Source organism: Lonchura striata, chromosome 5, assembly GCF_046129695.1.
Source record: "Lonchura striata isolate bLonStr1 chromosome 5, bLonStr1.mat, whole genome shotgun sequence".
Classification (NCBI taxonomy): Eukaryota; Metazoa; Chordata; class Aves; order Passeriformes; family Estrildidae; genus Lonchura; species Lonchura striata.
Genome location: NC_134607.1, coordinates 59664644 through 59678626, shown reverse-complemented (window position 1 = coordinate 59678626; position 13983 = coordinate 59664644). Strand labels below are relative to the sequence as shown.

Sequence of the window (13983 nt, the reverse complement as noted above, 5' to 3'; positions counted from 1 at the left end):
ACTGCTGGCATTTACACCAGGGAGACTACTGCAAAGCACCCCAAGACCTCCACGAACTGTGGTATTACATATTATTTACAAACATTATGGAAAGAGGCCATGGGATTAAATACTGCTTTACCTAAACCTTTAGGAGATTTAGCCAACAGAGCAGCTAAAAGCAAAGTTTGCCAACAACCTGCATGGAAAACAACATTATTAGCAACAATAAGGAGATGAACCAGGACTCAGGAGCAAAGAGACTGCTCTATCAGATATACCTCACTGAGATGAGATAATTAACAGCAATGATAAGACATTGTGACCCTCTTCAGGAAAAAACCCAACACAACTGTGACTAACAGTTATATTCAACAGGAATGCTTTGGCAGCATTCAAGCAATTACAGAAGGAATGCACAACCACGACAGAGAAAATGAAAATCAAACAAAAAGCCAGTATGGTTAAATGATAAATTTATTTGAACAAGAGGGCATCCAACAACAGCAGGTAAAGTGCAAGACATTTTTAAGTGTGTTAAAAAAAAATCTGCGTCACGTAGAATCTTACTATTTTGACTATATGCGCATCAGATTACCATGGAGGGGGAAAAAAGCCTTAGAGAGGCTCCAAGCCCTCTATTAGAATACATGAGATTGAGACAATGTTCAAGAACCAAAGTGAGAATATTGGGAAATATCTGCTCTTATGAGATGAAAGAGATAAGCTAATAGAGGTTATGACTGAATGCTAACCTTGTACTGCTTCTAATGTCTCCATTTCTGAATTCATCCATCATTTCTTATATGTGCATTGAAAAAAAAGAGGACCAGAGGTGAGAAAAAAGAAGTTGAGAGACCAGTCAGTACTATGAAAAATAAGGAAAGCACATGCAAGCCACTGAATTCCTATGAAAGCTGCACATTATCAGCAGAGATGTTATACATGACCAGGTCCACATTCATTTAAAGCACAAGGTCAAGTGTAAGCACTAGAACTGAATATGTTCTAAATTTCTCAGACAAAATACAGTGCTTAAAAACAGCAACATTTTGGAGTAGATTACTTTACTACTAAAGATTTTCATGGTTTTTGTTGTAGTTTAACCCCAACTGGCAACCAAGCCCTGAATGCCACTCAGTCACTCCTCTCAGTGGGACCAGGGGAGAGAATCAGAAGGGTAAAAGTCAAAAACTCATGGACTGGGATAAAGACAGGGAAAGCAAAACTTCTCAGCATCTAAGCAAAGCATAATAGGAAATTAATTCATTACTTCCCAGTGGCAGGCAGGTGTTCAGGCATTCCCAGAAAACAGGGCTGCAGCCCTGTAGCAGTTACTGGGGAAGACAAATGCTACTACTCCAAATGTTCCCCCCTTTCCTCCTTCTTCCCCCAGCTTTATACACTAAGCGTGATGTCATGTGGTATGGAATATCCCTTGGGTCAGCTGTCGGCGTCCCCTCCCACCTTCTTGTGCAACCCCATGGTTTGGTGTATGGGGCAGAAAAGGCCTTGACTGTGTGCAGGCACTACTCAGCAAAATCAAAAATATCTCTGAATTATCAGCATTGCTTTCAGCACAAATTCAAAACAGTCTCATACCAGCTACTAGGAAGAAAATTAACTCTACCTCAGTCATGCCTGCAGTTTTACATCCAAGATTATTACCAAAGAGATGACAAAATGCCTTATGTTTACTGTCTACACATTTGTGACTATTCCACTGTATCATGCCACATGCTGCACTAAGTTTCCCATTCCTTAATGAAAAAGGAAAAATGTTTACCTTTTCAACAATGAAAGCTGCAGTGGTTCTAAAAGGGTTGCTTCCCATTAATTTAAAAATTGTCTGAATACTGTACACTTGCAGTGCTCCTTTCGAACAATGGTGTCTTGGGGTTTGTAACAGGACCATGTGACTGCAAATCAAAACTTGGAAGATAATGAAGCTAGAGAGCGTGAAGATTGTGTCTTACAAGGACTGTTGAGCCAGACGTTTCCGGTGCTTTCCACTGGCAGAATTACAGGAGATAACACACTCACACTCCCACCACAAAATTTTAATTAAGAAAAAAAAATATATATATGGGTTGCTGTAAAGAATATTTTGCAGTCATTAAGTACTAGTCACTTCCAGCAGGCTAAAGAGTACTCAGGTTTCTTCCTCACATACCTCTAGTCTTCTAAATAAAGAATATACAGGCTGTCAGAGCCTAGAATAAACACACTCACGTGAAGTGCTTCAGAACTCAGTGCTCTCCTACATCCACTCAGAGTAAAAGAAGTCATCTGAAGTAACGAATACTTAGAAGTTCAACATGTAAGGCATACAGAATTAAAACATACATTTTGGGTTTCCTTGAAGCATCCAGAAAGAAATTAATTCAGAAACAGATCTCATTTACAGTCTAGATAGCAAGTCAGCTCCTCCTAAGAGGTAATTGCATGGCAGCTTATTATAACTATCAGCTTAATTACAAAACATGCCAAGCAACAGTAATAGATCTCATTGGCAAAAGCAAAATAAGCTATTATTACCCCAGCAAACAAGGTTCAATCAATAGCCTTTCCTCATGGTACATGCAACCCCAGCCTGCTCTGTGCCAGTCACGGCTGTCTTCCCACTGAACAACACAGCTCTACCAAGCTGATCCTCTCAATACAGTTTCAGACTACCTATACTCTGGCATATTTCTTGCCTGTGCAGAAATAAACAAATATAGGCTAAACAGAGCACTGGGAATCAAAGAGAAATAAAATGCAGAGGAAGTGTGTCAGTGATGTCAGACAAATGAGGCACTGAGGAAGGGCAGAGAGTGAACGGAACCCCACTGTCAGAGGGGCAAGACTGCTATAGAGTACTGTATAATGGATATATAGCTGTATAGATGGAGCTATATAAATTGTGTCTTGCTATAGACACGAGACTAAGACATCATGCAACACAAACAGTGATTTTCAAAGAACCAGCTTATACCCCCCCCAACTTGCAGCTTTCTAACAACACAGACTTTGACTTCAAATACTTCTCCTTTTCAGTAATACCAAGTGACCAGCAGAAAGCTTCACTAATAGAAATGCCATTGCTATGGTGCACATCAAGACATTGAGGTTCTCCAGATAACACTGCATCGATGAATCTCTTGAGAGTCCCATGATCAGAAGAATTAAAAAGACTGCTGTTATTTATCAGCACATTGCACACAACCCATACCATATGCCCATGCCCAGACTCTGCAGGGATGGCATATAATTCCCAGCATACAGGAGGAATTATACTTTTGGGGGATTTGTAAAAGCTTAAGAATATGGAATAAAGTACAGAAGAAGAAGAATCTAAGCGATGTAAAATAAATTATCTTGTTATTGGGTTTGGAGATAAACTGTATAATTTGAAACCTAGCCTCAAAATCCTGGAGCGCTTGTACAATTAAGTAAGCTCCAGTCTATAATAGAAGTTTGGTACTAGAACCAGTGCATATTCACCTACTGGGAACTACTCCTATCTAGAAATATTCACTTTACTAGCAATCAGCATGATACTCAGCAGTTTTTAAAAAACACTTTGAAGGTTTTGAAACTGAATATTCAGCAATCAGTATTATTTAAGAGGAAATGTCCTATGATGCACATGCAGACAGGAAAATGGTGTAGAAGGAAGGGAGGCTGGACTGGCTGTAAACAGACAAATCTCTGCCTACCAGAGTAGTTTGTTTCTGAAATTGTATAGGCACTAAACCAGTAATGAGTTGTTTTTTTACCCCAAATTTCCAACTGCACCGAGAGAACTGGGACACTGGAGCTAGTACTCAAACCAACAAATGGTGACAGCTATGACTCTGAAATGCCACAACTTTTTTCTGACTGACAACTGCCTAATCTAGGGTTGTACCACTGACTATGATCTGCATGTATTTTTTCCTTTACAGGTGTTTATTTCTATGTGATTTTTGTCACCAACATTAGCTTGTATGGACTGGCATCTACTGCAATTGGATCACCATGTAAACTTCTGAGCTGACCTATGTTTTTTATCAGTCTAAATGTTACGTACAGACAGTTCTGCATACACAAACAGATGCTACAGTTGTGGATGCAGCAGAACCACCTAAACAAAAAAAAAAAAAAAAAAAAATGCTCCTACCAACTCTCATTATTGTTTTAATTGCTAACAAGAGTGTTTTATAACTCCTGTAAAAAGCTTGACATTGCAAACTACCAGATATTTTAGTGCAATTTTACTGAAAGTGCTCTCGCTAAGTGTGTTTCATTGATTAGGAAACAACAGTATCATCCAGGGAGGAGATAAATGATGTTTGCTCACGTTACCTAACAAGATAAAAGCAGCTACTTGTTTAAGCATTGTTCAGAGACACTGGAATTCCTAAGATTTGGAACAAAGCATATGGAAAGACAGACAATTTGAATAGCCCTAACAAAGCAACTGAGGGGGGCAACTGCTCTAAATATAATACAATATGCTCTTAAGCTACCACAGAAAAAACTCATCCAAATTTGGTTTTAAACTGGGAAAAAAAAAAAAGAAAATACCACCTCAGGCCTTTATTTGACCTCTTTAAGATTTCTACCACTCCTGGAATGTTACCAAGTCATCTATACTATGAAACAGCAAACAGATGCAAACTGGTTTTATGTCATGCCAGTATGCTGCACCACCATCGGTCCTTGAGCACACCCAGAGAATTAAAAAAAGTAGTGTACAAATTAGATTTTAAGTAGATATTGTTTTAACCCAGGCCTGCAGTATTTAATGTGATTAGTCTCAAACAGGGAAAAAAGTGCATCTTCCATATTTGAATAAGTTAGATAACAAACACTTAAATCTAGTTCATAAAGGGCATTGTAGCCAGCTTACACCTGAAATGGAGGCAGCTTTGCAAGCCCTCAGTCGCAGCGTCAGGATGCCCTGCTTGAGCTGCTCCAAGATTTATCAGCATCTCCCCACCTTCCAAAACTCCTTCCCAAAAATAGCAACTATAGCTGTTAACTTTCTTTATATCTTGGTGTAATGTATAATAATAATAATAATGAAAGTAATAGTAATAGCAACAATAATATTACCACAAGTCAGCAACTACTGTACTTTGGAAGTTACTCAGTAACAAGTCCTGGTCGCAACATAGCTTTTGCTTTTTCAATTCCTCTATCCAGAAGTACCCTTACCCCTGAAACTCATCCCAGCATCCCAACGTTCAAAGAGCTAAAACGCAAGAAATGCTTTACAATTGTTACTGTAGTTTTGTTTAGGCCACCAACAACCTCATCGACATTGCAATGCAGCTTCTGGAAGAAATAAGTGAGCCTTCCAGCCTAGGAGAGGCCGGGCACGCGTGTCCGGCCAGGCGGGGGGAGTCCCACGGCGGCTCTGCCCAGGGTCTGGAGGCTGAACGCGGGGCAGGTCCGGGCCCCGTCCGGAGCTGCCGGGTCAGAGCGCACCGGCTCGGAGCGCGGACCGGGCGCCTGCACTTTGTCACTGCTGTCAGCCCCAGCGCTTCCGAGAAACGAAGGGAGCCGGGCAGCGCGACTTTCCCTCTGAACCTACCTCTTGCTTAGCGAATGGGACACCGCAGCAGCCGAGAGCTAAGCACAGGGCTAGAAAACACGGATTTTGTGCCAGCCGGCTCCCGGAGAGCGCTGCATCACCGCGAGGCGCACAACCGCAGGCAGCGGCGGGCGCGAGGGGAGCGGCGCGGGAGGGACGAGGAGGGAGCGAGAGCCCCGCGGCAGCGACCCCGGCCGGGCGGGGGCCGGGCAGCCCGGCGGGGCCGCACGGTGCTGGGGCCGGGCAGCCCGGCGGGGCCGCACGGTGCTGGGGCCGGGCAGCCCGGCGGGGCCGCACGGTGCTGGGGCCGGGCGGGGGCCGGGCAGCCCGGCGGGGCCGCACGGTGCTGGGGCCGGGCGGGGGCCGGGCAGCCCAGTGCTGGGGCCGGGCGGCCCCCGCCTGCCGCGTGCCCGCCATGGCCGCCCCCCACGCCCGGCGGCGGCGGGATGGCGGCGCCCACCCCGCCCGCTTTCACTTTCTTTTCTGGCCCCGCCGCTGCCCCCCGGCTGCGCGGCCCCCGGCACCCCGCGGGGAGCGGCTCGGGGCTGTCGGGGGCGAAAGGGGCAGCCCCGGCCGGGCCTGCACCGTTCCCCCGCACCGCCCGGGTGAGGCCGGGCATCCTCACCGGCGCCCCGGGGGATCTCCCAGCCCCGGCCAGGGGGCCGGTGGCGGCGGGGCCGGCCTGGCTCGGCGTCCCGCGGATGGCGCGCACCGGCGGGTCCGGTGTCCGCAGAGGTGACCCCCCCTCTGCTGCCCGACTATCCGTGCCCACCTTGTAGGAGTCGGTGGCGAGGAGGATGTTGAACTCGGCTCCCGCCGCAGCGCACTCCATGTCGCCGAGCCCCGGGAGGCGCCGCCGCCCGCACGGACTGGACCGGGCTCCGCCGCCACCGCCGCCGCTTTGAGGGGGGGGCGCGGAGAGGGGGCGGGGCGGAAACACAGGATCGCGGCCTGGGCGGGCGCGCGCGGGGGCGCTGATTGGTTGGGCCGCTCTGCCACCGAGGGCGGTTCCGTGACGTCACCGAATGGGGGCGGGGCCGGGGCGCCGCGGGGGCTCTGATTGGTCCCGCCGCCGGCCGGTGCAGGGGGAGGGGCGGGCTGGGAGCGTCCCGCGCCGCACGTTCTCTTTCATTGGGGTCGGGGCGGGGCCGGCTCGGTGACGTCACCGCGCGGGCGGCGAGCGCCCTCTGGCTGCGGCCGGGGCGCGCGCTCGGCTGAACGGGCGGCGGGGCCGAGCGGCCGGGGGCGTTGCGCGCGGTGCGCGCGTGCGCGGAGGGGCCGCGGTTTCGGTTCTCGGCGGCCGCGGCTCCGGGAAAGGGGCGGTGGCGCCGGCACAGCCCGACCGCATTCCCGTAACCCAGTCCCGGCCGGACCGAGCTCAGGGCAGCCGCTGAGGTCCCTCTTGCCGGGGCCTGGGGCTGATGCCCGTCGGGAAAGGACCTCCCGGCGTTCCCGAGCACCCACATCTCCATCCACCCCCGCTGCCGACCTACGGCACCGGCTGCCTCCGTGGAAGAACGTGACACTCTGACAGAAAATACTTCTAGCATTCCTTGAATTGCTGTTGATCAGGGATTACATATAAAGTTACACCTGCGTTCCAAAAGCTTTGTTTTATACTCATTGTAACTTTAACCGGTATTCTAATTGGAGTAAATACTTGCGGTTTCCGAACCGTATTTAAAATCTGGTATTTATCGACTGGAGGAGGCAGAGGGGGCTCGGGTGATTCGTCTCTCCACCGGCACCTGACGGGCGGTGTAGCCGGGTGGGCGCCGAGTTCTTCTCGCAGGGCATGGGGGAAAAGTGCGCGGCATCGAGCTGCACGGGGCGGGATCAGGTCGGGCACTGGGGAGGATTCTCCACAGAAACGGGATTAAACATCGGAACGGGCTGCCCAGGGAGGTGGTGGAGTCACCGTCCCTGGAGGAGCTCGAGGACAGACCGGGTGTGGCACTCGGTGCCACGGTCTGGTCGGCACGGTGGCGTTCGGTCAGAGGCTGGGCTTGGTATCTCAAAGGTCTTTTCCAGCCTGATGGGTTCTTTGAGTCCGTGAATTGTTCCGAGGCGAGAGAACACTCTTTTGGTGCAAGTAGTAAATACAGTTCCTGTCACAGCCATGGCTCGTCCACAGCTGGAAGATGGTTGTCTCGCTCTCTGCTAATCAGGCATATGGAAAAATAACTATTAACAGTGCTACTCTAGTGCATTAAAAAAAAAAAAAAAAAGAAAAAGTAAAAAAGAAAAAGCTGCTCAGTTAGGCTTTTCTGTAAAACCACTGGTGAATTAAAACTTGAGTTGTTGTTTGATCATATACAAACCCAAAAATTTTATAAACACTGTTTATTAACATGATTCAGGCACACTTGGTTTCACCAGTCAGATTTTAATAGAAATAAGAATGTCCAAAAAAAATTGCAAAGAGTAAGGCTAGGAATGAGATCTAGGTATTTCTGACATCATTCTATATAGATTCTGGTGTATCCATAGCATCCCTGTGAGCCACATTAATTTGATTAACCTTGTGAGTCCCTGTTAACCTCAGCATGCTCTGGTTTTATGCCATTCCATGAGAGAAAAGCACCATTTTTATATATCTAAATATATATACCTTGCCCAGAGAGGCTGTGGGGATTCCCTTGCTGGAGAGATTCAGGAACCATCCAGCCACAATCCTTTGCCATGAGCTCTAGGCTGATCTTGCATGAGCAGGGAGGTTGGACCAGACACCCACTGTGGTCCCTTCCAGCTCTACCCATTCTGTGATTCTGGGAAACTACTTTCATTAGATTTCTCAGGAGGAAAAGGGAACTGGAAAAGGTCTGTGAAGAAGTTGGAAACATTAAGAGACTCCATATATCACGAGTTTCCTGTATGCTTCCCTCTGGCCATCTTGTTTGAGTGCTGGTTTTCAACAAAATCTGCAAATAGCAATGGTAATTGCTGTTATTGCTATTAGCCACAATGAACTTGTAACTAATTATTGTCTTAGATGTTCCATTTGCTTTTCTTCAGTCTCATGGACACAAAGTTATCTTATTATCATAACTTCCTCATCAGAGCAAAAAAAAAATTGAAATTTCCATTTTCTTTCTAAGGTTTCTCTGTAACTCTTCCCATTATTATCTCTGTCTTGTTTGTTGCTGCATAGACAACCCAGTCTGCTCTCTTCCACTGGCAAGACTTATCTAAAAGTGCTTGCTAGTTTAGAAAACTGCTCTGCTTTTTCCAGATCTCCCTTAAATAAAAAAATATTTTTCTGCAATTTTACAGACTTAACTCTTTTGTAGTTCTTTTTGAGGATTCCTTTTGTGGAGTGTCCCATCAATATGACAACATGATCATGGGATAATTTGAAATTATCTTTATATGCAAATCTCCCCAGTTTTGTCACAAAACTTTCTTCTGTGGTGTCACATCAGAACTTTGCCCCTTAACACATCCTTTATCTGTGTTATTTGTCTTTATCTTTTTCATGGTGAAATCTCTCTGCTGCAAGGGACAAAGCCTAATTTTTTAAAATTCTGCTTCAATATAAAGCTGATTAGTAAAAAGCAAAAGTTATTTTATCACATCAGTCTTTTATCTAAACCATAGCAAGAAATTGGAAAAGTCAGAAAAATACTACAGGTTTTTTGTTTTGTTTTTGAAGGACATTTCTCACTACAGAGTTCTGCTGATATATCTTCAAGCCTTCAACAGAATAATTAATGATGATTTGCTTAGACAGAATTTTTGTCAGCATCTTGTTCCTCCTCCTGCTGACTCTTTCTGGCACCTTACATTGTTCCAGATCTTGAATAATGGTTTAATTTAGCTCATATGAACATATCTTAAGCTGTATCTTTACAATAATGAAATATTGTAAAGTTAGGGCATTTCAGAGTATTAATAGAAAATGTTACTATGCTAAAAAGACTACATTAAATCACTATTGGCTAGTGAGGAGAAGATATTTTAATTTGGAAAAAATTAAATACATTTCTTGCTGCTGTAGATGGTGGGAGCACTGTCCCAGTGTTGAAAGAAAAATAATCCTGGGAAACTCAAATGATTTCTGTGCTGTATCTGTCCTCTATTATCTGTAAAACTGACTTTGGACTGTTCAACTGGCTTATTGAAATCAGAATTTTTAATGTGTATGGGGCTTAACTTCTCCCTCCAGAAGGAACCACACCAAGAAATAATGTCCTTCAATTTAAATGCAAGCTCAGCTAAATTGTTTCTCATACCATTTGCCTACAGACAGAGGTGAGGTTCTTCAACGCTTGTCTTCCAACATTTTTCTTTGGCATGTGAGAGATTTTTAGAGGTACTTGTTTAGATATTTTTAATAAAAAATAAATTCATATTAATCCAGGGACATATTTTGTTCCCCAGGGATTTCTGATAATAAATTATGCTCTGTGTAGCAGAATTCTGCAGTCAGCATTTTATGTATACAAAGTCCATAATGTGGTCCTGTATCTGGAGGAGAACTATCCTGTAAATATGTCCTCAGGTTGATGTCTTAGGAAGTATGCAAGGACAGTCAAATTAAGATGGATATTACACTATATCTTTTCTTCAGTCACTACTGCAAGACTTGTTATTTATTTTTTCTATCTGTGAGAGTCCTGTCACCATTGCACAAGGGATTGCTGTGACTGGAATTTCTGCCCACACCATGATTATGTATAGGGCATTTTCTTCTCTCGAGTTTCTGGTTGTTTTGGTTGTTACTTCTGAGCCTGAACAAATCCCCTGTGCTCCCTTTATCTGGGTGATAATTCCAAGGCATATTGACAGATTCAATGTCAACATTGTTTCTTAATACTGTTGGTTTTCTTTTCAGATATGCTATGCTGGCAAAAGGGCAGAATTTTAAATGTGCTTCTTTGTGCTTTAGGTATTGTGGTAGTGTTTAAGCTTAAAATTTTTGCAACAGTTCACTTAGTGCCTGATGGCCAGGCTGGTTCAGATGGAGTTTATCAGATATCTGTCACTTGCCACCTTGCTGCAGACAGTTCTTTGCTGTGAAGCTGTAAGGAAAACAGAGTGGGCCTGTGGACTCTTTCTTCCTCCAAGGCTAAACTCCTTTTATCCTAAAGCTTCTCATCCTACACCATTCTGCAACATCTAGTTGTGTTCTCATAGCATTCCTTCACCTTGGATACCTGTCTGGGACTCCCAAACGAATCAGTGCATAATTGGTTCAAATCATCTCAGCAGATTGAATGTGCTTGAGAATTTCATTCTCATTGCTAAACCATATCCATCAATGTCCTGTTAAATAGTATCCCAATCACAAGGAATCACAAAGAAGTAGATTATTTTTAATAGAAGTGAATAAATAATTCTGGCCTTCACATGTTTGTCAGTTTTTGTGCTTCTGAGCGTGACTCACAGCAAGTCAGCTTTTTTTTGTACCTGCTTAAGAACTACATCTGGCCACTAGGTCTTACCTTTGGAAACCAATGCCTATGTTTCTGCTGGCACCTGGGTTGGTAGACTTCCAGACATGCTGTGAGACTTCTTGCCTTGACTTTTGGAAGAGGTGAATTTTAGATTACGGTGATGGCTTTGTATCACACCACATAAATTGTTATTTCTTGGTATGCATTGCATAACCAGTAATGAGGTGTTTGCATGTTCTTCAAAGAGTAACAGAAGTTCAGTCACTTCATTGCTCAGAGTATTGTAAAGCTGAGATAGCTTGAAATTGCTGTCACACAGATGGGTGAAATGCCACAGGACACCCTGAGAATTCCTGTTACAAATATGCCTTACTGGTTCTGAATTGGCACTGTGGATCCAGCAGTTTACCAGTTTTGGGTGTACTGAGGTGCCCTCTACCAAGAGACACTCAGGTGGACCTGCTGTCTCTTTTTTCCATGCTGGGGTTTCCTCAGGAGCTGAGTGACAAGTAAATGTTGCTCATGGGTATTCGAGTGCATCTGTCTAGCATCAGCTTGGCTCAAGAAGCACCCTCCTGAGCAGGAGCTTGCCAAATCACATGTGGCTTTATAAAGTTAACGGTGCAAGTCTTGCATTTCTGGCTGGTTTTTGTTGGTTCAGATATACAGCTGTAAAGCTTGGGTTAGTAAAGCTGGTTCTTTATGTCCCAGGTCATATAAAAATGGCAAAACTGCTTCCTGGACTGACACCAGCGACTTGTGGTTTGTGCAGCACTGTACCTGAGCCAGTGAACTTTGTAATTGTAACCTCTGAGCTATACTGAGTGTGTCCCTGACACAATATGCAACTAAAATAAGCCTCTGCAGCTGGTCAAGTGATGGCTGTGGAGTGTGGGATGCAGTGCAGGAAGGGAGCTGACAGGAATATTAGACTCAGTCACCTGTACTTTGTCCACACACTGAGATTCCCAAACATCCAAACAGCTGAGCTTCTTTTCCTTTTGGATCAAATCAGCACAAAGTATTTTCTCTTCCTCCCAAACCAACTCTTCTCCACTTCATTACAGTGATGAGTATCAGTTTGGTCAAATAAAGTAGAGTTCATCATAATGAATTCCTCTGGCTTTTATAGGAAAAATAATGAAATATTTCCAATACATTTATTTCAGAATTCAGATATACTTCTAAATTGTTTCTCCAGCAGTGTTTGGCCAGTGCAGAATTTGTAATGTTCGTCACAGTGTGAAGATTTTACTGCTGTTCATCTAGTTAAGTTTATAATTGAATCCATGTTTACTGCTCTGGAGTAAATGCTGAGTCCTCTGGAGCTGAGACCATTTCTAGTTCTTTGTTTATCACCTGATGTGTGGGCTAATTCCAACCAGAATCCCTGCACTAACACAGTTACAACAGCAACCACAGTGTCTGCAGGGCATAACTGAGCTTCACGTGATGGAGGGATCAGAGACCTGGAGCTAAACTGATCGACTTTTGTTTTGTATTTCACAATACACAGGGTGTATTAGACACGTGAGACAGACACACAGTTGTGTGTCCAGGTGAAAATACAGGGTTTCAACACTTCTGCAGTACATGTAAAGTTCAACCAAGCTGCCACAGTTGTGTTTGAGGATCAAATGCCGCCTGTCCAGTTTATAAATACAGAAGACGACTTTCTAATGATTCAGGCCTCCATTTTCATTCTAGCAAACTGAAGGTTCTATTTTCTTCATTTGATTTGTGCATTCAGTGAGGAAGAAAAAAAACAACAAAAAATGGAACATCCTAGAAACACCAATTACCCCGAGTTTCTTTTTTTGATGAGTAGACAGCATGGAAGATTATACATATTTACTGATTGCCCAGTTTCTGTAATACTCATGTTGGCTTTTCAGGAGAATACCTGAAGCAAAACAAGATAAATCAACACATTTGTAAAAAGCTCTAGAGGGACAGACTGTGGGCATTTTGCTACAACCCATGAGTTAGAGAAGTTACAGTTTTAAAGTTTATGACATCAACCACTGTCCTCACATGAACTTCACCCTTGAACTGTTTTTTTCCTCTGGGCTTGTGTTAACATGCTCAAACACTTTCTAGTTCAGCCTGATCCTGTAAAATGCAGTGGTACTCTAGTGAGCTGCAACTGAGTTTAGTACACTCAGGATCTTGTGCACTGTGTGTTTAAAGAGAAGGGGGAAAAGAATCTGAATAATTCATTTATGCTCGCCAGAAGAATTGAATGGAGGACAAGCTCTACTATACAGACAGTGTTCTGGCCAAAAAAATAACACAAGATTATAAAATTTATATAATTTAAAGAAATGTGATTATTTTCCCCCTGCATCCTTCCTGAAAGGGAACAGTGAGGTTTATCAGGAAAATACCTTGCTCCTGTTGTTCCTGAGGAGAGTGAATATAAATTGAAGAGGATTGGACAGAGCCCCAAGCATTGTCCATTCTCATAACAGTGCACCACAGATTATAGTTTGACTCACAGATAAATCAAGACCATTTCAGTCAACAGGGGTGTTTGCAACGTGTCTGGGGCTGTGATGCTGCATAAGGATGCAGTGCTGTTCTGCTAAGTCATCCCAGCTGCAGGTGAGGAGTCCCAGCACACAGATGCACGATCATTTCTGCTCCTTCAGAGCTGGGGTGTGCAAATTGCTGCTGGACCGAGCCACTCCTTGGGCTCCTTCTGTGCAGAGGGTGAAACACAGTTGTCTAGCAGAGCACTTTTAAAAACAGGGACATCCTCAAGGAAATCTATAGGTTTATATATATATATATATATATATATATATAGTTCCTTATAGCTCCTTAAGGTAAAAATGAAGGGAAAAGGTTTGTCTTTAGAATATTAGCTTAAGCTGATAACAGGCAAAAACTGCCTTGGGTGCTTAAATTTAGGATGATAGCTGTCTGTTGAATTGAGCAGGATTAAAATTGGTGTGTTTGGTGAGTAATTGCAAAAATGACGAAGTTGTGTCTAAGTAAACTCATTTTCAGAGCTGGAGTCTTTCTCTTTAATGTCTCAAACAA

At 44.3% G+C, this 13983-nt stretch overlaps 1 protein-coding gene across 2 annotated transcripts in view; it reads right to left on the bottom strand.

Moving 5' to 3' along the window:
- The window catches only part of NAMPT (nicotinamide phosphoribosyltransferase), a 30495-nt gene extending 24036 nt beyond the window's left edge, over positions 1-6459 (bottom strand). For both annotated transcript variants that reach the window (XM_021534669.3, XM_021534670.3), the window contains exon 1: positions 6315-6459. In XM_021534669.3, the coding sequence (XP_021390344.1) occupies positions 6315-6374 (60 nt within the window). In that variant the 5' untranslated portion in view covers positions 6375-6459. The remainder of the gene's footprint in view (positions 1-6314) is intronic.
- Positions 6460-13983: the final 7524 nt, after the last annotated feature.